Source organism: Rhododendron vialii, chromosome 7a, assembly GCF_030253575.1.
Source record: "Rhododendron vialii isolate Sample 1 chromosome 7a, ASM3025357v1".
Lineage (NCBI taxonomy): Eukaryota > Viridiplantae > Streptophyta > Magnoliopsida > Ericales > Ericaceae > Rhododendron > Rhododendron vialii.
In genome coordinates, this window is record NC_080563.1 from 13,652,956 (window position 1) to 13,679,483 (window position 26,528).

Here is a 26,528-nt window from a genome sequence, read left to right on the forward strand (position 1 = left end):
CTAATGTCTAAAGCCTCCAATTTTGGGAGGCCTCATCTCCATTCATGTATACTACCAGTTTTGGCTTTTTACAACTTATTTTAACAGATAAAATGCCTCACTTATTTAAAAGGCCACCTAAAAAAATAGCTCTTTTCCATGAGATTAATCTCCCCACATGTCACAATTTTTTTTGTAAAGTACCAGTATACGCTAGAGATTAAGGCCTAGTTTCCCAAAATAAGCATGGAGTTTTTTTTTTGGTTTGTTTTGTCCTTATTCAATATTTTTTCCGCATATATTGGTTTTGCATCAAACTTTTGTCGATTGTTGGTTTGTCTTAACGAATGAAATCGGAAAAGTAAAAAATTATGCCTTTTACCCATTTCTTTTGGAAATATCCAGAATTTAACACTTTTAGCCCAAATTTGGATATTTTCAAATATGGATATCTAAGTGCTAAATTTTATATATTTTTAAAAATATTTGGGTAAAAGTCATAATTTTTAACTACAGAAAACTAATATATGCGAAAAAAATTGAATAAGAAAAAAGAAGAAGAAGAAGCAGCTCCAAACTCATTTTGGGAAACTAATTCGTGAGTCACTTTTTTCAAAAGCCCCCCTAAAAAATACGTCCTAATTGATCGTCCCATGAGATTAGTCTCTCACCTATGTCAGATTTTTTTTTTTGCGAAGTACAATGCTGGAGACTAAAATTTCGTGAGTAATAACTTTTCAAGCCCCCAAACTCTTTCAAATTTCGCAATTTCGCCTTAGGACTCCAAATAGGTTGAGCCGCCCTGTTGAAAGTTGACTTTATTTTGACAGCACTAGGTCCAGATACATTTTCAAGTACCATAGCATATGTTGACCACTTTACCCATATTACCCGCAAGTGGCAACCACTTTGCAATGTTGTAGTTACGGTGAACGTGCCACGGATTACTGAGGCCTCAGGAACTAGCTCTAGGGGACGTTAACGAACTAGTAGGCAAGGGATAATAAGGTTGGTAGAGGGGAACGGCCAAGCATTATCTGATATATCAATTGTTATGCTGGGGTCGACCCCATTCTCTGGCAGAAATAGTAGAATGAGTAGTTTGGCAACTGCTAGTTTATGAGCACGAACTGAATCGCAAGTTCTGAATTTGATAGTATGGATCATTGCCGGTCTTTTTGTTGGATGTTGTGGGAGATATCTGCTTTTAGTTTGTTTACGAGACTGTCGAGTGTTGACGATTATACGTTGTTGTTAAGGTGTGATCCCTCTGATTTGTGAGAGCTTAACTTCCTACAATTATGTTTGGTCTGCAATTATGTTGATACTACAACGGTAAATTGTATGGCTCTGACAAAATATATTACTTAATCCTTCCGCAGCAATGTTTATCCTGTTATTCCGTGTGTTATTATTCCTAAACAAGATTTACTAGAGGCCTAAAGTGAGAGAGTACTCACTGGCCGGTTACCGATTCTAAACACCCTGGGCTTCGTGACAAAAAGCCTTCCAAATCCAACCCAAAACAAAACAAAACAAAAAAAATGTACAGTAATTCCTTACCCTTGAATTGAACAAATTATAAGATTTTTCCACCAATCTAGTCAGCTGAATTACATGATTGTAATGGGTTTCCTTTAAAGGTCGGTCGATCGTCGAAGCGATGGCAGCGATTCTATAGAAAGAGAAAGATCAACTGTTCTTTTTCACCACATGCATGCATCCATGTCCTATGTTTTATTTTCTCTAATAATATTATACGACTTCCACCGAAGTTCATGCTTTCTCAATTACTATAAGCTTTATACTTTTCATGTCCTATGTTTTTTTTTTTTGGTACTATAATGTTAAGAAAGAATTCTTTAAATTTCTACAAAAAAAGTTGGATTGGGTTGAATCAGGAGGGCAACCACTTCGTAATTTTGTAGTTACGGTGAACATGCCACGGATTATTGAGACCTCGATCAGGAAGTGCGCTAGTCGCTTTAGGGTACATAATTTGTGCTAGACTAATAGTTCTACATGTTAATGTCCATGTATAAGATCTTTCTAGAAAGAATGAATTCGCATTTTAGGTAAAATAAATTGCACCAGATTAAAGAGGATAAATTCTGCATCATACACCACATCATATCATAGTAACAAAAGCATAGAAGAATATATATAATTGGGATCTAACATATAAGAAAAATAAATTGCACCAGATTAAAGAGGATAAATTCTACATTATACGCCACATAATATCATAGTAACAAAAGCATGGAAGAATATATGATCGGGATGTAACATATACAAAAAAACAAAAAAAAAATTCAATAAACTGCACGGGCATATTAGGAATCCTTTAATTTGTGAAGGGTCAAAAAAAATTACCAGCCCGAGAGGGGCTTACTAGCCTCCCCTGCGGTCTTCCCCCCCTCTCTCTCAGAATCATCGTCGGCCAGTGTTTCGCCGTTCACCAAATCTACAGAGAATTCGTGGGGATTGACGATGACTCGTGTCCTAGATCCTTCGTCGGAGGAGGAGAAGGAGGAGGAGAATACCATCAGCTCTTCGATGGCGGCTACGGCTCCGATCACTTTCCCTCGTTCCCTAACATGGGCGGTTAGTAGTTCTCGGTCTCTAGCCTTTTCTTCCGCCCACTCCTGCATCCTCATCTCGCGGAACCGACGCTCCGAAACAAGGTCTCGTTCGGTTTTGCGTTTCCACATGCCGTCGAGAAGAGAAGAGAAGAGAAGAGAAGAGAAGATTGGGTTAGGGTTTGCGATTCGCGAAGAAGGTTGCAGAATATGTACCGGGGAGAATGAATATGTATTGTGATTCGCGAAGACTACACGTTTGTTAGATATTACTCTCTCCTTTCCATAATGTTAAGCACTTTCACTATTTCAGCTTTATAAAAAAATTAATTATATATTTTAATTCATAATTTTTTTTATAAGCAATATGAATATTGTTTGATAGAGTTTAATATATTCTATTAAACAAAGTTCAAAAAATCGCCTAAAACTTTATGGATCGAAAGATATATGCAATTTAAAAATGACACGCACTCCTGAAAATGTCAAATATTATGGGACGAAAAGAGTATTATACTAGGAGTATTATATTAGTATCAGGCCCGTTCTGGATTACCCCTTAGAAAATAAAGAATTGTGATTTTGACACTCTAAAACTTGGTGGAAGAGCTCCAAAATTGAACTGTGCTGATACACAAAACGATGTCGTTTTGGAGCCTTTTCATCAATTTTTGAAGTGCTAAAATCAATTTTCATACTTATTTGTAATTTTCAAGTTTAAAAATAATAGGGATACTGAAATTAAAAAATAAGTACTTATTTTTTAAGTTATTTTGAAATGTGGAACGGGACCTTAGTACAAAGCGTGTGGAGTTGGCATGGACGGTCGATTTTTTTAACCCCGATTCTACCTTTTTTTGCAAGAGATCATTTCTCCACCAATATAAGAAATAAGCTCATTATATGGTAGAAACAAAGAAATTAAGGAAAAACCCTCTAAGTGGAGAATACCCACACGCATGTGGAGAGACTTGAACTCCTGACCTCTTAGTAAAATGCAGGAATTCTGGCCAACTAAGCTAGCCCTAGTAGATTGATTCTACCCTCTCTTTTTTTGTTAAAGCGATGCTGTTTTGACAAAATAAAGTGACCGGATCAAACAATCGGTATTCAAGTTTGCTTTGAGCGTTGTTAGCAAAGTGTGAGCACAAAGTGTAACAAATATTTATTCTTGTCCAAAAAATTTGCACAAAAGAGAATAAGAACATGATACTATTAAACAAAGTAACGGAGAGAAATTTTGAGAGAAGTGGTACACTACATATAGTTACACCACACGTTACACTATATTTTATATAAAGAGACCATTATGGGTCTTACAAAAATTCAAAAAAATACCCATAAATTTTAAAATATTTTTGGAATCGTAAGGGCAAAAATTGCGTAGTTGAGCAGTTTTACCCCTATAAATTCAGAAGTAATACTTATCGATATCTGTTAGAGCTGATTTTTTACGAGGTCCCATAAAATAATATTTTAAAATTCATAGACATTTTTTGGATTTTTATGAAACCTGAAGTGGGCCTCACATAAGATGTAGTGTAACTATATATAATGTACCTAGCATTTTTGGAAATTTTGACAATAGATACTTCCGAAAAATTAGAGGTTCTTACGCGGGAAAGTATTCCTCAACAACGCTACACTCACCGCACCGAAATGCGGTGCCCGCATGCTATGTGGGCCCACTCCAGGCCCCGCAAGGAATATCGCGAACCTTTCAATAATTTAAAAAAAAACTGAGTGGGCATCGCCAAAAATCAGCTCAATCCGATATGTGTAGGTGCTCGGATCCAATCTCCTTTTTTGAAAAATCGGAAAACCAATCTTTTCATTTTTTTTCGATTTTCCCAAGATGAGAAGATTGATCCGAGCACTTACACAGATCGGATTGAGCTGATTTTCTGAAATGCCCACTTGAGTTTTTTTTTAAATTATTGAACGTCTCGAATCATCCGTACGGGACTCGGAGGAGGCCCCACACTGCGTACAGTGACTGTAGACTTTTTGTTCCTCAATGGCTATTATAATTTCGCATACAATTATTATCTAACGAAGTATTTATTAGTTTCATTCCCCTAGCCTCTTTTAAGGCCAAGTCACAATAAAACTATAACATTCTTCCCCACTCATGAATATTGGGCTCACGGTGTTTAACTCTTACATTAGTTAGGCACTTAGGAAACCCCAATCCAAAGATTCCAACTATGCCGAAAACCATAGCTTAGCATATTCACTAGCCTCATTAACATGAATCAGCGTATAAAAATAAAGAGTTTATCAATTTCTGACCCATGCACAATGTCAAACACCGAAAATCTCATAAACCATGAAGGCACGACTAGACGAATATGGCATTATGCAAGTGGACTACTACAGTAGTACGGGGCAGACACGGCACGTTGACATTCCTAGTCCTGAGCACGTTTGTTTCTTTTCTTCAACCTTAAATTTCAGTCTCCATTTGCCTTTTGTGTTTATATGTGGAATATTGGTCCGATGAGTTTTCCTTTTCAGGTGCCTTGGGAGTACGTGTGGAGGCATGCTTTTGTAATATGAGCAGCTTAAGAGTCCTTGTCCGACAGCAGGCAATGACGGACAAAACAGTGAGACCTCCTCAGATGGGGAGAGAGGAGATGAGGACGAGGACACAGAGTCTGCTAGTATAGTTGCTTCGCCTTCAGGGCCTTTGGTTAGTTATTGTCCGTGACACTCAGTTCTTTACTTTCCTTTATGCTTGTACGTAGTGTTACGGTGGATGATATGTATGATGATGCTCAGTTTATACCCCTTTTCTGTATTTTGCATCAAACGGTAATCACATTTATTGCTTTCGATTAGTCTAGTTGATGCCGTAGTTTTGATTTTTCTGAAACAACCGACGATTCTATCGACCATATTTGTGCCGTCCTCGTATTTGATATTGGAGCCGAAGACGACCTAGCCGCTGAGCTCCTCCCTAACTTTCCTCTCCAAATCTTCTCCTCCTATAGCTGATTGGTCATCATCTGCTCACAAGCGCCCGACTGGCCGTTTGTCGTGGAGATGGGGGTGGACGGATGGATGGAAATGGGAAGATGCATACAAACGAATTGGAAAAAACAGGAAACTTGGATTCTAGGCAGGATTCCCGCACGTACAGTAGATGGAGGATGCAATTTTACCGACAAGCCCCCAAGCCCAACACCACTACGTGACAAAATAGTATAGAAAAATTGGGACGCAAATGGAAAACATCGAAAGTCCGAAAAACCGTTAAAGTAATTCGTAAATAACCTAAATAGTGTCTACGGCCCACCAATTTTGAGCGTGAAATGACAAGAACGCCCAAAATCACAAAGAAGTAAATTCAATCGGCTAGTTTCCGAACTTGGGGCATTATCGTAAGGAGATGGCCAAAGTGTAAGCCTCAAATTGAAACTTGGTTCCTATAGGCGGCCTGTGGAAATTTACAGTGCTCTTGTATTTGTAGAAGGGATAATCAATTTGAACAATGAGGGAAAATAACATTTTGCACTCCTCCTAAGCTGACCTCAAATCCCCTGTGCTTAGATTTGCCTGTGCCGATGTTTCAGTCCATTTTTTGGTAACCGGATCCCGTGAAATCTCTCAAGATTTTCACATGATCCAATGGCCAAAATGCACCAGAAGATTGGTCCAAACAAATTCGGGTATAGAAGATTTGAGGTGCCTCTCAACTAGCCAGTACAGGAAGAGGTTAAAGAAAACCTATTATTGCCTGATATAGAAATATAAATTCCGAACAACAAGAAGCACACCAAGGGTGCACACATGCCAAAAATTCTAAACACAACTATGTAGGAGCCTTTTGATGCCCGTAAGCATTGCTTGATAGCTTCAAATCAATAAAAAAAAAAAAAAAAAATCAGCATATTGATGGAGTCATTTGCTGCCGACTTCATTTGGTATTAAATGGTTGCACAACTAGAACCAATTGAAAGCACGAAGAAGAAACGCCTAAGTGATAATGGGAAAGTGTAACAAAGAACTAATCGAGTTGCTTATAGTTGTAAAACAATGCGATAGCTACATTGTTTTCAGAACAGGTTGTTTAGATTTGAGAATTGCAAGCAGAAGGTCCTGAATCAACATGGTGAATTCCAACCCAAAGCCCCAGGATACATAATCTAGGAGCACTGGCAACTGGTGACAGCCCACCGCACCCACAGAGAGACAAACAGAGAGGGCAGTGAAGCAACTCTTTGATAACCACCCACTCTTAAAGAAACACAATAAATGCTGGAGGTAGAGTGTGTGTGGGTCCCAACATGAATGTGAGGCATTTTTACAATGAAATTGCAGAGTGGAAAACGACAATAGGCCACCCATCAATGACGGAGGAATGAGCAGATTCTTTTATTCCACGGTGCTTGTGAATTTAACAATAGGCAGCTACCCATAGTGATTAATTGAAAGACCAATGAAGTATTGATACTCATAACTTCATAACCAAGCCCTTTCTGCTTGTGAATTTAACCAGGTCAACTCTTTGCCTCACAAACATTTCACTGCACCATAAATAAATAAAAAAGTTGCAGCTAAACATGGATTATCTTACTAAACAAGAACATGAAAAAAGCCTTCCAGTGATGGTATAACAATGCAGAATGGCCCTCTGAAACAACCTAACTATGAGTTAAAACTCCCAATATGTGTTGCCTATATCTCCAAAGAAATAAAGAAAAACTCACATGAACTACCGAAAATCCGGAAAATTTCAGAAAGAATAGGGGAGATCAATAATCGCGCAACCTGGCAGCCTAATAGAGTCTAAACAATCACATAGCATACCTAAGTGCATGAGACAGAGACCATTGCTTCTGCCGGGAGGGGGGGAGGGGGGTGCGGGGGGTGGGGAGACCAGAAACACGACCACTAAGTAAGAAGGAGATAACGGTTAATATTGCAGTAGTCTCATTTCAAATTAAAATGCTACTTTTGACCACAAAAATCAGAGACAAAGGGAGGTTTTACCTGAAAAACCTCAAATTTATAGTCACAAAATCCGCCATTCAATCTCCTGAGTGGATGTGGATCGGTTGATGAACACTTGGTGCTTCACTTGGGATGCTTTAGTAAAACTGACATCCAAGAAGTTCAAGTAAACCGTCCAAGAAGCTTTAGCACGTTCGCTCCAAGAGAAACCATTAAATAACTGATCGATGGACCATAAAACCTCGATATTTAAGTTTGCACCACCAACTGCAGTAAGTTTTTACCTTGACATCAAAGTGGTTTCCCCACCGTACACAGTCTGGCTTGCATGTTTATAAAAGTCTGTCTTGGAGGATGAGATTGGGAGACTACAAGCACAAAAACGATCATCTGTATATAGTAGGTTAAGGTTCATCAATACCTGAGATTTTCAATGCATTGCCAAATGCAGACGAAGGAAATCAAGTTCTTGAGAGGAAGTAAGACATCAAGAAAACTATATGAACTTGAGCTGAAACTCCAGACTAATTGCAAACAGTTTCAGTTTAGTGTAATTTGCTAGCACTCAGTGCAATCCCCGACAAAAGAACAAAATCAATAATGCCCTTGAATAACTCAACTAAGTTTGCATTGCCAAGATTGACGAACATACTCATATTATTGGGTCTGTTTTTCACATTGCACTCATCAAATCTATGTCCATACAGTCTAATTCTCTCAGATTTCTCAAATATAACCACGGGGCTGTTTAGTTCTGCAACTCAAACAAAGAACAGAGGGAAATAAAACAGAGTAAGCCTTACAGAAAGCATTTTGGCAGTTGTTACATTTACTTGGTAATTCCCAAAAATACGACAACTGGAAGAGTAATAGTGAGTTGAGACCTATTCCAAACAAATTGAAAATAAAAAGAAAGGGATAGTAAGATAAAGGCGCATTAGACAAGGGAGTAAGTGACTCAATGTGGAATGTGAATATCATTTTTCGATGAACAATCATTAGGTTCCAGAAAGTGCCATAAAAAAGCTTCTCATCTTGAATGTTCATAGTGTAATACTTGCTATTGAATTTCTTATTGCTGGCAGTTCTTCCTTTTCCATATATAATGTCCACATGGTTCTGTACAAAAGACTTGGAAGTGTAAGAGAACAGTTCTGGAACAAATTCAATAAGCTTAAAGGAAATGCCAATAGGAACTCATTCCTAGCATTGCTAACAGTGGACGCTCAAGCATATCGAAAAAACCCACTTCGTGACTTGATCAAGCCTTATAATCAATTCAACACATAAGAAACAATGCCGAATGTTCAATACAAAAATCTCCAATCCCCATTTTCACAGCATCATAGAGTAGCGTTTGAATATGCATTGTCTTTCCATTCACTAGTAAGTTCGTGAACTATTATCACACAAGTCAGGATCGTTCTTAGCCTTCAATCTGCTATAGCAACAGATATCATACTAATATGCAGGAAAAATATCAGAAACAGTGAAAGAAATAAAGCAAACACATTCAATACACACGTCTAAGTTGTCTCATGAGAAAAGAATATCACACAAATAAGGAAAGCAATTATCCTTGGAAGACTGGTTCACTTTGCTCAGCATTGGTATGGAAAAAAAATCAATCTTCACCTCAACTGAATTTGAGGCCCGTAATCGACATTAAGCAAAAAGCTAAGCTAATTGGAACAGTCTAAGGAGGGACAAGTCCATGCCACCAAAGACCTCTGACTTCCGGGAAGAAGCTGTCATATAAAAAATAACCCTCTCCCAGGATTTCAATGAACCCATATAAATGACAGACAGAAATGGAGCAGATAATGTCAACCAACATCTATATTTGAACCTTATCAGGGGCGGTAGAACCATGGAAAGTGGAAACATCCTTCCCCAAAACAAAATAGCAACAAGGAGTTGTTTTTTTGGTAACACGGTCATTTCAGGTTTGCTAAGTAGGCGGACGCGTAAGCTGTGCCCCAAAACAAAGTCGGGAAGGCTGTCAAACATTACCAATTCAGTTAACAAATCCAAATTATTCTAAACTAAACAACATCAACACTCAGAAGCAAAGCCAGTGACTGGCATTGAGAAGTGAAAACAATTAATACTTCCTCTATTCACGCATAAACTTTCCTGTTTACATTTCCAACTATTAAGAGATAACTAAAACGTGCTCCTGCATTGGGACAATGCACTGTACAAATGCGAAGTCAAGAGATTAGGTATATCATTGCTTTCCTCTTTCAATAATCCAGTGCCTTAATACCTCCACTTGAACACTCAATGTAGCAGTATCAAGCATCCCACAATCCCTTGTCTTCGCATCTACCTCTACAAATTACGTCCACCGACATTTAGTTCCATTGCATCCAGTGGTAGCATATTTTACCTCTGCAAAAGGAGAAAGATTGGAAGATTATTTCCATTCCTAAGTCCTGCATAGAACCATTCAATTCAATAACTTCAAATAAACCTGCAAAACACATGTATACAAACATGTTTCTGTGTATGTATAAAACTATCCACTTAGTCACACACTCCGTGAATAGGATCCTCAGCTCCCGCTCGCAATCATCTCCTCACTCTCACAAATTTTAAGTACCTTGGAACAAATATAAAATACGCTTTCACAATTGTTCTCGCGCCCTCGCGCACGCAAGGGGCGGTCGTGGGGGGTGCATGGGGGGACCCTGGCCCCTACCCAATTCCAAATATTCTCGCGTATTATACTTAAATTTTTAGGTAAATTAGAAACATATTCAATGGAATTGGCCTCTACAAGTCCCTTGAGTGAATTTTTTTATTAAAAAATACTTATATGAGGGTGGTAAATTTCTAAAATATTATCAATCATTTTTCGATTGTGGTGTATAAACCTAAACGGTAGCTACACACAAACACACACAATATCGTCTCTTTTTCAGACCTTTCAAACCTTTCAAGTAGCAATATGCACTTATAAATATATATATATTTTTATTAAAATACACATAATTCGGGCCCTACTCAACACAAATCCTCCGTACATTACTGCACACGCATTATGTGTACGCCATTGTAGGAGAGAGAGAGAGAGAGGAAATCCATACTGGAGCATCATAAACGCGATAAGAGTCCGGAGTAATCCCCGTCAAATACGACCCCGGGAAAAGATTCTGCCAAAATACGCAACGAAAAATTAAGCAAAATAACAGAACGATGCAACAAGACTAACACAAGAGAAGAAAGAATTATATTAAAAAACACAAAAAGATCAAAAAAGAATCCCTCACGTCGAGCTGCTTTTGGACGGTCTTGGGCCTCTTCTTGGGCCTCCGGGCGGGCTTCGACCCGGTCATCGCGTACACGTCCTCTTCGATCTCCTCCCGACACAACGCGATCCACAAGTACTTCCTCTTCTCCTCCTCCTCCTCCTTCTTCTTCTGACCTTCCACGTAACCTCTTAACCTCGTCGATTTCGGCAAGTTCTCCGAGAACGGCGCCGTTTCCGTCAACTCTCCTCCATTGCTCGGAATCCTCACGACGGCCTTCCTCGGCCTCAAATTCCACGGCTTCTCCTTCTCTCTCTCCTCTTCTCTCTCTATAACAGCTTTCTGCGAAGAACAGGACGCCATCGGGAACCGGCTCATATCTCTATTGCCGCCGTAGGATTCCTGCTCCGACGGTGACGGGCTGTGGTGGTGGTTCTCGGCTGCCGCCGTAGGGGTGTCGGAGGGGCGACGGTAGCGCTGGTTGACGTGGGTGTGGTTTTTGTGGCCCCACCTCAGTTGGGGGAGGGAGAAGTTGTGGAGAGGCTGGGACTTCAACGGCGCAGTGGCCATTGCAATCGTCAACCGGGGAAGACTAGTAGAAGTAGAAAACCCTAACGTAAAAAAATATGTAAGCAAAATTTATAGAGCGAAGAGCTATGCAGGGAGGGAGAAGAGGTGGCGTGGGAGAAACAGGAGAGATGGTTTTTAGAGAGAGAAAGAGAGAGAGAGGGAGGGATGGGAGAGTGTTTGTGCCATTTCTCGCCGTATATAGGTAAAGTATTTTCCACTCGTTTTCTTGTAAAAAAATTCCACCGGGGAATTTTTCCTCTCGTTTCAGGCTTCGTTCAGTTGTCAGAAAAGTATAGGAAATTATGGAAAAATCAACTTTCTCGTAACTTTTGTAGTGTTTAGTTGCCAGGAAAGTAGTGGAAAAAATGTTCTTAAGTTTTTCTGCAAGATTTATTTTTTTGCAAAAGTGATCCGGCCAAAAGCATAGGATTTTGCGGGAAAGTTTTCTGCATTGTGGGGCCAAAATAATTGGAGGGCAAGAAAAAAAACGAATGAGGCCAATACCAAAAAAAATACGAATTAGGTTCTTAGAAAGGTACTTTGAAATTTACGTGAGCAATAACAATTTCGACTACTGTGATGCTTTCTAAAATAATTGTTGTAGAAAATATTAGTAATTGATTTTTTTTTGAAAGTATTTATTTATCTTGTCATTAGTCTTCAGTTTTGTTTTGTACTTACTAATCATCAGTTTATCAATGAGTTTTTGTATCGACAACTAATCAAGCATAATTATTTAACATTTGTTTATTTAGTTATCATCTACTTATTTTTTAAGCTTCATGTTAAAGCTTTGCATTAGATAAAATACATTTTCCGGTATGTATTAGTTCTCAAAGTTACTTTTAGCCATGGAAAATAAAAAAGTTTCTCATAAGTGTCTTTTTCCGACAAATGAACCACTAAACTTTAGTTTTCCTGCAAAAAAAATTTGTCAAATGAACACTCACAGGAAAATAGATTTATTTTTCCTTTACTTCATTTTACTTGACTTTTTCTGAAAATAACTTTTCTGTACAGCATTCCTGGCAACTGAACGAAGCCTTAAGGAAAAAAAGTTTTCCAAATTAAAGGAATTTTTTTTAAGTTATAAGTGTGCTATTCCTTTCTCTTCGTCTTAAAATTTTCGTTAAGTGCGAAGAGTCATATAATTTCAAAATTAAGATAAGGTTTTTGTGTAGATGTTGTCTCTTTTTCTTGCAATTGTTTGGTAATTGTGATTCATGACTTTTTTAGGATACTATAATTTTATAAAGAAATGTTTTTGTTTAGTTTTGACAATCGTTATATTATATTAGTGGTATCAGAATTGTTTTAACATGTCACGGTTATTGAATCTTTTGTGCCTAATAATCTAGATGCCATTTTTGCAAGTAAGCTTAACTTGAAGATTTGGATTACAAGATCCTGCAAAAGAATCTATTTATATTATAAAATAGAGCGGTTTTTATTTACACGTACAAATATGAGCACATCTATAGACATTGATCTTCTTCAAGCTAAGATCGTAGCCGTTCAATTAAGAGAATGTTTCCTTAAGCTATACTTTGACCTGTTGTTGCAGTAATATATACACTTTCCTTTCTAATTTCTTACCTTTTGTTTTTTTTCAAGTATTTCAAGAGGGTTGATAATTAACCCGTAAATTATTGTCTTTTTATTCCTTCTCTCTACCTTGGCATGAGCCTTTTGAAGTGAGACAGAGAATGAGTAGGTTATATTGAACGGATAGAAAAGACAACTTATGTAAGTTATGACTATATTTCGTTTGGACATGCCCTTAGGCACGGACATCTGCTATTTTAATACAAAATTGGAGATGTAAATAGATAATTTTGCATACAATTAATGAGCGAACTAGTAATTCATTAAAATAATGAGTGAAGATTGTTCGAGTAGAATTTGTATCCGTGAATAAAACTCGGAATTGAACCGTGACTCACGGATTGGTTCAAAATTAGACCATAGAATTTTTGGTCTGGACTCGAATTGCAATTTATTAGAACTGCAACTCACGGTTCGGTCCTCTTCTTAAGAATCCTAACCGATTTAAACTGTGTGCAGCCATAACCACCAGCTCCTCCACCACCACCATCCCTGCACCACCACGCCACCACTCCCACCACCACCATCACAACGAATATATTGTGACCATCAGTAAAATTATATTAAAAGAGAATCACTTTACTTAATGAAATTAAAATTAAAATTATTTATTTTAATTTAGTGTTTAATATGTTTATCAAACAACTTTTTAACTTTTGTCAACAGAGAGAAAATTTTATTAGTTTAGTAGGCAAAAGCCTAAACATTAGACAGACGGGAACCCCATAAGGGAAAAATGGACGTCCACAGACCGGACAAACCATTAGAAAGGACTTTCTGAGCACACGTATGTGCAGCCTGATTACACTCACGCTTAACGAAAGTGAAATCACAGGAAATAAACTAATTCTTCAACGCAGAACAATCAACTTAATTTTTTCAACTTAAAAAATTAAGTTTTCAGTGCTTAGTTTTCAGATTTCAGTTTCTTTTTTCAGTTTTATCAAAGCGTCAGCATCCGTTTTTCTTTCCCCTTTCAGCTAGATTTTGGTATGCCTATTGGATGTATAATTTCAACTTGAAAAAAATTACAGTCTACTATCAAATTGCAAAACAAATGTTCTTAGTCGAACGACTGATATTTCAAGTTTGACTTACAAATTATTTAAGGAAATTGATTTTTACACTCTCTTAATTGATGCAAGCACTCCCTTTTTTGTCTTTTAACGGGTGCATTTACGAAATAGTCCCTGCATGCATGCACTTTTTAAAAAAATTTAGGAGCTGTTTCGTAAATTCATCCATTAAAAGAAAGAAAAAAGAGTGTGTGCATCAATTAGGGAGTGTGAAAATCAATTTCCTTATTTAAATCATTCAAAAATGGGTAAATTTTCGTAGTCGTCCATCTAGTTTTACGGTTGTCTCAATTTCATCTCTTTAGTTTCAATTGCTACCAAATAAACCATGTAGTTTGTTTTTCGTTCCAAATTGGTAAAATCGTTAACACCGTTAATGAAACTAACAGAAAAATATGATTAAAAAATTAAGTGCTCTAATTTTAAATCCGGTTGAACCGGTGCGAAGATCTTTTTTTTTTTTTCATTTTATCCTAGATGGTCGTAATAAATTTTTGGCTCTAAGGTCTTTCAACGAGCACCCGAAAACTCTTTATTTAGTTTTAGGACTCTCTTAGGGTGCTCATTGAAAGGCTTTAAGGCCAAAAATCTATTATGACCATTTAAGATAAAATGATCAGAAAAATAAGATTTTCGCACCGGTTCAAACAAATTAAAAATTGAAACATTTAATTTTTTAACTATATTTTTTAATATGTAAACGGTGTGAAAAAAATAAGTGTTCCAATTTTCAATCCGTTTGAATCGGTATGAAAATCTTATTTTTCGGATCATTTTATCTTAAATGATCATAATGAACTTTTGGCTCTAAAACCTTTCAATAAGCACCTTAAGAGAGCTCTGAAACTAAATAAGGAGTCTTCAGGTGCTCATTGAAAGGGCGTAGTGCCAAAAATTCATTACGATCATCTAGGATAAAATGATCAAAAAAATAAGATCTTTGCATCGGTTCAACCGGATTGAAAATTGGAGCACTTAATTTTTTAATCATATTTTTTCATTAGTTTCATTAACGGTGTTAACGATTTTACCAATTTGGAACATAAAACAAACTACAGGGTTTATTTGGTAGCAATTGAAACTAGAGGGACGATATTGAGACAACCGTAAAACTAGAAGGACGGCTACGAAAATTTGCCCTTCAAAAATTATACCCACACGGCCACACAGCAAATGTGCACAGATTGCAGTGTGGGGCCCACTACGGGTTCCACACAATCTATCCAAGTCGTTCATTAAATGTAAAAAAACATTACAAGATCCCCGCAAAAAAAATCATCTCAATCTGATATTTATAAATGCTCAATTCAATCATCTAACTTTTTATTATCCTGAAATTTGAATGAAAAGTTACATGATTGGATCGATCATCTATAGGAGTTGATTTTTTGAAAAAAATATTGAAAAAATATTTGACATTTAATGAATGGCTCGGATCATTATGTAGAACACGTAATGAGTCTCACACCGCGATCTGTGCACAGAATCTATGCACATGGTGTGTGGGTAGCAGCGCTGTAAATCATTGCTATGATGTTTCCTATACGTTTGACAATTTGCTCTCCAAGCATCATGATCAATGAATGGTTCGAGGTATGGGATTGACTAAATTGGTTGGATTGGATTGATCGGTGATTTAGTCCTAATCAAACCGAAAGATTGAGAAGACAATTTTGCACTAGATACATCCGGTTCAATGTTTTGTTATGATGCACGTAAATCATTCTCAATTGGTTGTGACCATTCTTCATTACGTTGAACTTTTTGCGTAATAGTGAGTTTAGAACTTTAACGAACATCATACTTTGTTGTATGGCAGGCCCAAAGGACTCAACCACAACCCGACGATTGTTGATGGCCATGATATTGGAAAAATAACCAAAATCAAATATGTACGAAAAACCAATGGAGAAATCAAACCAAACAAAGAAAACGAATAAAAGAAACCTAATCCACGGGCAAACGAATGAGAAACAATTCCACTATGTGAAGAGAACAATATTCCGAAGAGCTACAATGGTGATGAACTAACAATGCCCTCACAAAGACACTCTTACGGTTATTAGTTTTGGAAATTTGCACGGGCATTCGTCTCGGACGAAAAAATCAAAAAGCTCTAGAAACGCGTAACAAAGGCTGGTCCGGATCATGGAGGTTGAGCAGTCCAAAAACGAGCCAAAAAACTACATACTTTTCTAAAGAAATTTCTAGAAATTTCATGTACGAACCACACAGTACAACTTTACTCGAGTTGTGTTGGTTTGATTCCAATAACCAAGCATGTAAAACTAGTTAAGGTCAATTTGGCTCCTTCAACTCGAGCTAGTGTTCAACCAGAGGTCCTCCAGTTTTTAAACGATAGAAGCGGAAGGACCCAAGAAACATTTTGCATGTGGACAAAACTGCCCACAAACATGAGCCATGCCACTACCTTCCTCCATTGACGTCGCCGCCTTGATCCCACCACCAACGGTGATGGGCATTCACTCTACTTCAGCTGACTTCCAGCTTCACCATCGCCTTCCATCTTAATTTGTTTCTCGGTGACAAACTAGCTAGATCTAGTTCTCTCTCTCTCCCCTTACGAAAGCTAGCAAAATATAACTTATTACATATTTACAGAGTTATTTCAAAACAAGCAAAGTACACTTTTCCCAAATGTTAGTGAATGTTCACTAAATTTAATCTTGGGTATATTCACAAAGTTTAATGCCAGACTTACAAAACAGGCACAACACACTATTTTAAAAAAATTAATGTATTTTCACTAAATATGACCACCTCCTGCATATTTACTTAGTTTTCATGCCAGACTTTTAGAGTGTTTTCAAAAGCAAAGCCAAAGGTTAGTGAATGAACACTCACTTTCATGCATAGCCAAAAATAACTAGGGCATACCCAAAATTTTAGTGTGTATTCCTTAAGTTTCAAATGCGATAAAAGGTTAATGCATGTACATGCACTTTCTTTCTTCCATAGCCAAAAATAACCGAAGCATACCCAAAATATTACTTATTGTCTATTCACTAACTTTAAAAAGCAAAGCTAAAAGGTTAGTGAATGTATGCTAACTTTCATGCATAGCCAAAAACAGCAAGACCTTCCCAAAGTTTTACTATGTATTCACTAAAACTTTCAAATGTAAAGTTGAATGCACACTAACTTTTTATGGGAAAACTTTGTTCATCCTCCTTTAAAGAGGGTGAACATTACTCTCCCTGTAATTGATGGAAATTGTTTGGGTCTCACAATAAACTAATTCATAATTACCAAAAAGTGTATTGATTCCGTAGACCCTACACAATTTCTACCAATCACGGGGAGGGTAATGTGCACTCTTCTTTTGTTGAAATAGGGGTTACATTTGCTATTCTCACGGATTGCTCGTCTTTCTTTCTTTACCTCAATGAATGCTTTTAACTTAGTTCAACCCTTCCTTCATCTTCACCTTCCGGTACTAATCTCTCCTTCTGGGGAAAGTCCCTTCATCTGACCAGGGAGCCCGCCGTCTCTTGCCCGAGTAGTGACTTCTTTCGCGAGTGAAAAGCTCGTCTTCCTTCTTCTTTGCTTTCAAAGTGAAAGATAAATAAATAAGGTACATCAAGTTGCAGCTATGAACATGTTTAAGGTCTCTAATAACCTAGCAGGCATTGAACCTTTGAACAGTTCCAATTACGGTTCGTGAAAAATGACATTATGATGGGTTGCATGGACTATGACTTTGTACTCATAGAGCCCAAGCCTCCTATAGACGAGTCTTCGGCTACAGAGCCCTCTTTGAAAGAGGATGAAGAAAATTATTATCCACTTTAATTCATAGCCAAAAACCTAGATCAACAGCTATTTGGTTGGCAATAGAAGGGTATGAAAAAAAAGAACTAAAAAATGCTAGATCAGCGCCGTCTTCGATCTACAAGATCCATCTTGTAGAAGAAGGTAGCAGATTTGGTGCCGGAGACAACATCAGCAGCCGTTGTTTTGATGGTGAACTTGGGCTAGGCGGCGTTGGCAAGGGTAGACAACATGGATGAGGATAATGAAAGTTTGAAGGTTGCCGATGGAGGTGAGACAGTCAGTGTGTGTGTGTGAGAGAGAGAGAGAGAGAAAGTTTAAACTAACAAAAAGTATTATGTTGTATTTTTTGCTAAGTGTCCCTTTTTTTCTAAATAGATACATTTTAAAATCATGTCAATCGAAATCCAATGAAGGTGATTTTTGTTCCAATCTTCTCAACAGGCTCACCAATTTAAACCATTCCTATTATCAAACGACAAAGGTTAAGGTAAACATCCCTAAAAAAATGGTATATGGTATGGTATGCCTTTTTCGTATTTTGAGCCACAAAAACTCGTCACCACAAAATCTCATGATTGAATACTAAAAAATTTGTGTATCGGATCAGAAAAAATCAAAAACTTGAGCCGTCTTCTTTGACCTTGTGCCGTCTTTTGTAAACAAAAAATTCACATACACCACCTCAAAAATCAACACAACAATAATTCATAAAATAAACCAGCACAAATTTTATATCTCGGGCCACAGAAATTTGTAAAGGATGTACCATGGACCCAAAAATAAAATGACCCACAAAGTTTCATTGAAAATGGTCAATATATAATAGACCCAACATGCCAAAACCGGACCTTTCTGGTCCCATGTGGTTACTGCGCATATAAAATTTGAACATTTTATTGGAGCTTGTAAAGGGTTGAATTCGAAGAATGGAATTTGGGCCTCTACTTAGCATGCACATCAGTGATTTACATAAGATTCTGTGTTCATTTTCACGGCCCATATCCATTGCCGCACGGCCCAGTCCTACTGATGAATAACCATTTTAAACTGACGTGAAATGGTTGCTAGCTGGTGTGTTAAAAAAAAACTCAACCTATTTTGATCATGGGAAAAATGACCATCCTTCTCTTATGATATGGACCAACTGATAATTAAATAACCATTTTCGTAGTAAGTTTTAGAATATTAATTATTTCTTGGCGACAAAGAATTTCTATCGACTCATCTGTCATGAACCCATACAAGATCTTACGGATAAAGACTAGTACATACAATCACCCTCAAAAATCACATGTAGTGGTATAAGTTAAACACGAGTGTTTTTGTGGCCACGGACAGTATCGAACACGAGACCTCCATGATTACCTCATAATAGAGATCTCATACTCAACTAGCCCATCAACCACTAGCTATAGGCACATTGTGGGTTTGCCATAACATTATTGTTATTTTGATATCGCGAAGTTGGGTAAAAAACCAAAGGGATCGACAATCTCCATTCAAATTTTGTTTTATTTTTTAAATCAGAAGGATTACTTGGGATATCATGTGAACTACTCCATGTTAAGGGTCCCTGTGGTAGCCTTTACTCATTTGCTAATTTTTTTTGCATAACCCCGTATTCAAATCAAGATGAAAAATACGAAAGAATTCAGATACCAAATAAGCCAATAATAGTAATATACTAGCTAATATTCTAATACTAGCTCACGCAAATTTATTGTTTACTTGTGTTGAAAGAAATTTAGATAAATAGCTGGATCCTTTTAACCTCTGTGAGTGTGTGCAAAATATGTGTGGTCATATAGTTTTTTCAAAATGGGATATGCTGCCGAGCATTCCCTGCAAAGCGGGTGCAGAAAATGGCCTATCCTACCTTTCATCTCGGCAATCAACAGCTCGGATCTTAACCGAGCAATGGACATTCATGCCGAGATAAATAGCCGGATCGGCCGCTTGGCACCGCTCTACAAGGATATGCTCGGCAGCAAATTACGTTGGTTAGAAACTTAGAAAACATCACTGCATGGTGTTGTTTTGAGTACAAAATGATTACTCCTGAAGAAAGTATGGCCCTGTTTGTTGAATTGATAAAGAGCAACAAGCAAAGCAAAGATATCAATGCCATGGTCCACAATGTTTCCCAAACCACTGAACAAAAACTAGGTGAGTCATTATGAACTGGCCTCAAAATTAGGATCACCATGTAAATTGTAAGTGAAATAGTATCATGTACAAGGCTGTCCCAAATACCAACCAGAACAATAAAAGAATTATCAAATTATAGATTCTTCGTACTATTATATAAACTGGAAAAAACGAACCATCATTTGAAGCAATGAAATGATTAGGTATAACAGCTAAGCCAACATGAGATCTCTTAAATTAATTTATAACTGATTAAACTGTCTCGTGGCTGTAAAACCTCTGGCACGTACTCTCAGTTTTTTAGAATAGTATTTTGTGAAGGATTTCCGTTCGCCCTCGATCGCAAGGGCGTGCGTATTCATTTCGAGTCTCGCTTTCATGATCAAAACCTTTCATTTTGTCGATTCATTTGGTAGGAGACCCCTGCTGCCCTGCAAGGTGCATGAGTACGGTTCTCCGCTTTGGTTTTCGAAATCTGATTCGATCTAATATGTGCTTCCCTGATTATTCAGAGTTCGACCTATATTATATGTACTTGCTATACATTGCCGGCCAATGAATCTTGTACTCAATTTTTCATTGATACATACTAAAAAATTGGTGTGAGAGATGTGAATGTACTCTCAACTATACCATTTTTTTTTCCCACAATTGAAAAATCACATGAAGATGTCTCTTTCTTGCGTTTTTCACAATATGAAGAACTATTGTTTTTGTCCCACAATATGATTATGTTGCTTTGGTCGATTTCTCAACACCCACAACTGCTGTTGTCACACATTTCCCAAACTAACCGTCTTTGTTTATCAAATGATCGTCAAAAATCAAAATATAAGTTGATTTGGATGGAAAGGGACTGGATATTGGTGGCCACTCATGGCATTTTGTAGTTTTGAGCTAGATTTTTGTTGTTGGTGTTTTCTGGTTGGTTCCTTATCAACCATTTAGAGCTTTTGCAAGTATATCATCATCGGTTGTGATGTATGTGCCAACTTAGTCGTGATATGCATTATATTCGTCGGTGATGCTCGTGGCCTATGTCCATATTATCTTGTTGTAATTTCTTACTCTAAGTGATAAAATCTTTCGTCTTATTATCAAAATAAAAAATTTACAAGGTGATCAATGATCAAAGGTGGATTTCCATCAAACCATTTCAATTGGTACAAATTAAATCCAGCTACGCACGAACAATATATCCAGCCGGCATCGGTTTCCTTGGACTTTTCGGAATCTAAAATAATCTTGCTGGTAGAACTTTTCGCAAACAGGCATCATCATATCCACGTACCCCGCACGTGCAAACCAAGCTTTATAGTTTTGGGTTGGGCATCGATTAACTTAAACTGAAATACCGATTTGAAAAGCTGATAGTAGATCTTAATAACGATTAACACATGGTGACCAGCTCAGCCAGTCACATGGCCCAGATTCGTGGGGCCCACTTGCCCAATCACGCACACGATCGCCCAGGCAAAAAAGCTAGTACCTCTTTCTTGGCAATGCCCTCACATGCACGTGCACGTGTGCATGTACCGTAATCAACGGTCCACCTATTTTTTATTTTTTTTAGTAGTAAAAGAGATGGCCAACTCGTTAACAGGCTTGTAACTCAATGGCACTTTTTCGTCTCTTTCACATAAAAGATGAGGATTCAATTTATACCGTGAGCGTGAGTGCTTAGTGTGGTGGTTGATGTTATTTGGGTTTTGACATAGTCGTATGCCGCTAGCGGTACCCATTTTCCACCCTTAGGAGTAGGCTAAACATCTATCGAGTTAAAAAAAAAATGGCCAACTCTAACCTTAATTAGGTTGAGCCGTTGAGGTCCTTTGTGGGTTTTTTGTGCCGGCTATTGAAATTATTAATTGTTTAAGTTTCTATTATATCGATCGGATGTTAATGCTTTTAATCTTTTATATTTATTTATTTAAAGATAAATAGATATCATTCCATCGGGTCTATATATGTTTAAAGTAAATAAGTTATCAATTTATATCACTAGATAACAACACACATGATTCAACATGACTATGTTCTCAATAAGATTTGGAAAAACTAATGATTATATCCCCTCACTCTTATTTGTTTGGGTAAAAGAATCCTAAATTATGAATGAAAAGTTAAAAAAAAATGAAATGAACCCTTACACTTGTTTGCAAAAAATTATAGCGTTTTAGATTCTTGCTTCAAAAATCAGTTTAGAATGCTTGTATAAAATTCAACATAATTGATTTTTAGAATTTATGAATTGTAAAGAAAAAATCTCAAAATTTCAAAATTGAGTTTGGAGAGCTTTTGGGATTTTTGGAATAGAAATTCTCAAAAATTAAATGAAATTTTCATAATCTTGCAAGTGCTACAAACAAGTTTTTCAGCTTCTTCCTAAATTTGAAATCTAAAATCTGCATCCACAATTACCGTAAACATGCCCAATTGAATTGAGTATAATACCGTAGTTATGATAGCCGATCGACAAAATATTTTAAAATTAATGAAAAACTCAAACGATTTATATATTGCAATTGCACATACTGTGAGCAAAGAATTATATTTGAGAGACCTAGCGGAAGAGAGAAGGCTAACATACGCAACGAGAGACAACTGTCTTATGGTTCACCGGATCCACCGGTAAAAGAAGGCAAGAGCACGATTTGATTAGTAAATAATTGATGGCCGAATGATGGAATTAGGTTTATAGGGATTCGGGAGTTTTGACCGTGGACCAAAATACAGCAAAGGCAAATGTAGTTTTGACCGAAAAGTGCACGTGGGGGTACAGGCATACTATACGTGTGTGTTTTGCTGTCGTTTGGTGTACTATACTAAAATGTACTAAGTATATTGTATTGTATACTTGTACACCACGTAGATACCACATTAATGCCAATAATGGAAGAGCTCGGAGATATTGTTGGGACCCCATTTCACAAGAGAGAGCTATCGACAACTCACTTAGTTGTCAATATAAAATAAATAAGAATACTAAAAATACAACAATAATCTGTGAGGGGAGAGGAGAGGCATTTCTAAATTAAAAAAATTAGTCTTAGATCTATTATATGGATTTCATTAGCTTGCAAGTTCACCTATTAATTTTGTAAAATGCCAAGTCCATTTTAAAAAGTTCATGGTAGGTCCGGTCCATTACCTAGAGTAGGGTAGGTATTCTAGGGTTTATGCATTTTCACAGAATTTTATTGTGCATTTTCATATGATAGGGTAGGATATCTTAAGGTTTCGGCACTTTCATAGGATTTTATAATACACTTTTCTATTATGAGATTTTAATGGTTTGGGCATTTTCATAGGGTTTAGAGTTTTTGGCATTTTCATAAGGTATCCTAGGGTTTAGGTTACGCGTATAGACTTGTAAGCTTACAAAATTTGTGCTAGATTTGTGGGCTTATGAAATTTTTATAGTGGGACTTATCACCAAATCTCCCAGTAAAACTAACTTTTTATTTTTATTAGATGGGAATTGTGTGATACCCCAGGCAGTGGTGCAAGCTGTGAGGTTGGGCGCACATCGCTTTTCCGGATGCACAGTTCATTATTACATACAGAATAGATCGTGATCCTATCTTGTATAAAATCTTTTAATTTAAAACTGTAATGGTGACTATTGAAACTTTATGGTTAAGCGTGCTCATCCTGCAGCATTGCATAGTAAACAACCTATTGCAAAATTCATTAGGTTTGAGCATCCAAAACAGACAATATTATACAGAGTGGCAGCGGACCGTCATAAGAGAGAACGCCTTGTTAGATGAGAATAGGCTTTTGCCCAGCTACTTGACCATAGCAGTCGTCAGAGAGAACGCCTTGTTAGATGAGAATAGGCTTTTGCCCAACTACTTGACCATAGCAGTCGTGTTGCGGTCACCGCAATACGGAGTAGTATAAAAGTTGAGATTCCACAAGGAAGACTTGACTGTTCCAAACTGAGAATACCGCGAAGTCTTATAATCAACTGAGTTGTTCCATTGGGACCCACCATTGGAACATCTAAGATATCCGTTCAAATGTGCACATGGGTATGGAAAAAAAATCCACCTACGATACTTTAAATAGGATTGCAAATGAGCTGAAATCATTCGTAAACTATTTGAAGTTTGATTGGGTGAAGACTCTTTCGAATTTGATTCATCTACTAAATAAACTAAATTTGAATAGTATTCGGTTAGATTAAACTTGTGAACATGTAATACATGTACGAGTCATAAGAATTTTCATATATGAGCTTGGATACGTACAAATTGTATAACTTGTATAGGTAATAAATTATATGTGCACACAATAAAATTCTTATACCTTACATGTATAAACTCTTACTAATTTATGCTGTGTTTGGATGAGTTTTTGAATTTTTTTTTTAATGAGAGTAATGATTAGAAGTAGGGGTAATAACTGGAGAGAGATAAAGAAAGAAATAAGAATAATAATTGAAGATAGGGGTAATGAGTGGAGAGTAATGATTGAAAATTTGGCTAATGAATATTTTTTGAGTTGAATTTTTTTTTCCCAACAAGGGAAGCAAACTAAACATTTTAAACTCAATTCGATTCGGCTCGTTTGCGGCCTCACCCGTGATACTGAGACACAGAGTATAAGACATTGTAGGGGTAGCATGGTAAATGGGATGGAACAAGTTGATGGGAAGAAAATTATAGAAGGGGGACCGGAATCACGTGGAAATCACATGGGGAAGGAAGAAAAGCCTCGTACGGATGTGAGAAGAAAGAGGAGGGAGGGAGGGAGGGAGGGTGGGGATGTATGGATTAATGGGGCGATGATTGGTGTCGGGTTGTGAAAGCGTTAGCAGATCCATTATTGGGGTTAGGGAACACGTGGGACAGCTATCACGCACCCGTGGGGACACCTAATCATCACCCGACATCTTGTCGGACGGACCACTCCCTCTAGTAGATTAGATTTAGATTATTACCCCAAATAATCGGATCATCATCACCAATTTAAGGCCAAATTGATGTTATAACTAGTAGTAGAAGTAGGAGTATTAATCAAAGTTCCAACTAGCTAGTTTACTATAATAATACTACCTCCGTTTCAATTTAATTGTCACTTTTGAGAGTTCATGTCACTTTTCAATTGATTATATCTTGTAATTTAGAATGTTTTAGGTGATTTTGAAAACATTGAATTATAGAACAAATCAAGATCTATTAAACAAGATTCATATTGGATATAAAATTCATTACTAATTTAAAGATATAACTAATTTTTTTATCCAGTTAGAATAGAATTAAGACAAGTAAATTGGGACGGAGGGAGTACTCCATGATTATGGGTCCATGAACTTGAACGTATGTCCCGTTTGGCTCTCTGCATCCGACCCTTGGTGGATTAAGCCCCATGAGAATGTATTTTATAAAAAATAAGCGATTTCGATCTTCTTTAAGAGACTCGAGGCAGGCCCCGCAAAAAAAAATTGTGCAAGATTTATGCTTCAATGTTTGTGTAAATGGACTTTTTGTTTTCTACGGATAGTAAAGTCAATCTCACGATTATTTGGACATATTTTTTTTATAACTTAAGCGTCTGATCGGTTTATGTGTACTTTGACTAATCTTAAATTTGTGGGAAAAAAAGAGAGACTAATCCTTAAAACACTTGGGCTAACTAATTAATATTAACTATCCCTTCATATATATAAAGATTCACGTTAGAAAATCAAGTGAATTGAGAAATGATAAGTACTAAATTAATCGAATTATATTTTTTTCAAGAAAAAAGGACTTTTACCTTACTAACTAATTCAGGGGCGGATTCACGTGGGGTTACGTGTTCCCACGCATTTTTAAAAATAATAATGCTAAAAATTTAGATATAAATACAAAAGAGTTTCCTGTACTAGTGCAAACCATCAACATGGTGTTGTGGTCACTGCAAAATGTGAAGTTTCAAGCGATTTTGTTCGATTCTCAAGCTTCCCCATCCCCCTGGTTGTTCTTTATTTCTCTATTTTTGTTTTACCTCTTTCCTTTATTTTTTTCATTTTTATTCTACCTATTTCCTTTATTTCTCCATTTTTGTTTTACCACTTTTCTTTTTCCTTCCCAATCCACAATATTATGAAAATCAAATTACTAAATTATTACTATATCATTTAGTTTACTTGCTCTTAACTTTGGCATTAATCTTACAGTTGCCACCGCGGTAGTTGAAAGGATATTTTCAGTCATGAAGATTGTGAAAAATCGGTTCTGTAATAGAATGAATGATCAATATTCAACAGTTGAACGATAATTTAGTAGTATACATACAAAGAAATATTTTTTAAGATTGTGAATACTAAGTGTCCCCAGTATATGAAATTCTCAGGTCCGCCAACTGTTATTTTTTTTGGAGACAAATCTTGTGTGTTATGATGACTATTGATGTTAGATTAATTTAATAATCGAATGAATAGTTTACACGTTGAAACATTTACAAATGAACGAATAAAATCATCAAAATGAGATGGTAACGGATCCTGCTCTCCACACAAAATTCGTGCTGTTAAAGTGGCAACTAGAAGTACTTTAAGGGGGTGTTTCCAGTAA

The 26,528-nt window shown here is 36.9% G+C and overlaps 1 protein-coding gene across 1 annotated transcript; it reads right to left on the bottom strand.

Moving 5' to 3' along the window:
* Positions 1-9,579: 9,579 nt before the first annotated feature.
* On the bottom strand, positions 9,580-11,504 carry LOC131332070 (uncharacterized). The gene is made up of 3 exons (XM_058366127.1): positions 10,790-11,504; positions 10,607-10,672; positions 9,580-9,908 (listed from the first exon to the last, which is right to left on the bottom strand). The coding sequence occupies exons 1-3, from the start codon at positions 11,336-11,338 to the stop codon at positions 9,903-9,905; spliced, it is 621 nt and encodes a 206-aa protein (XP_058222110.1). The 5' UTR covers positions 11,339-11,504; the 3' UTR covers positions 9,580-9,902.
* Positions 11,505-26,528: the final 15,024 nt, after the last annotated feature.

Excerpts from the sequence above, each read along its gene's own strand:
- LOC131332070 (XM_058366127.1), bottom strand. The coding sequence starts at position 11,338 with ATGGCCACTGCGCCGTTGAAGTCCCAGCCTCTCCACAACTTCTCCCTC. Across the intron at positions 10,673-10,789 it reads CCGTCCAAAAGCAGCTCGAC|AATCTTTTCCCGGGGTCGTA; the intron begins GTGAGGGATTCT and ends GTATTTTGGCAG.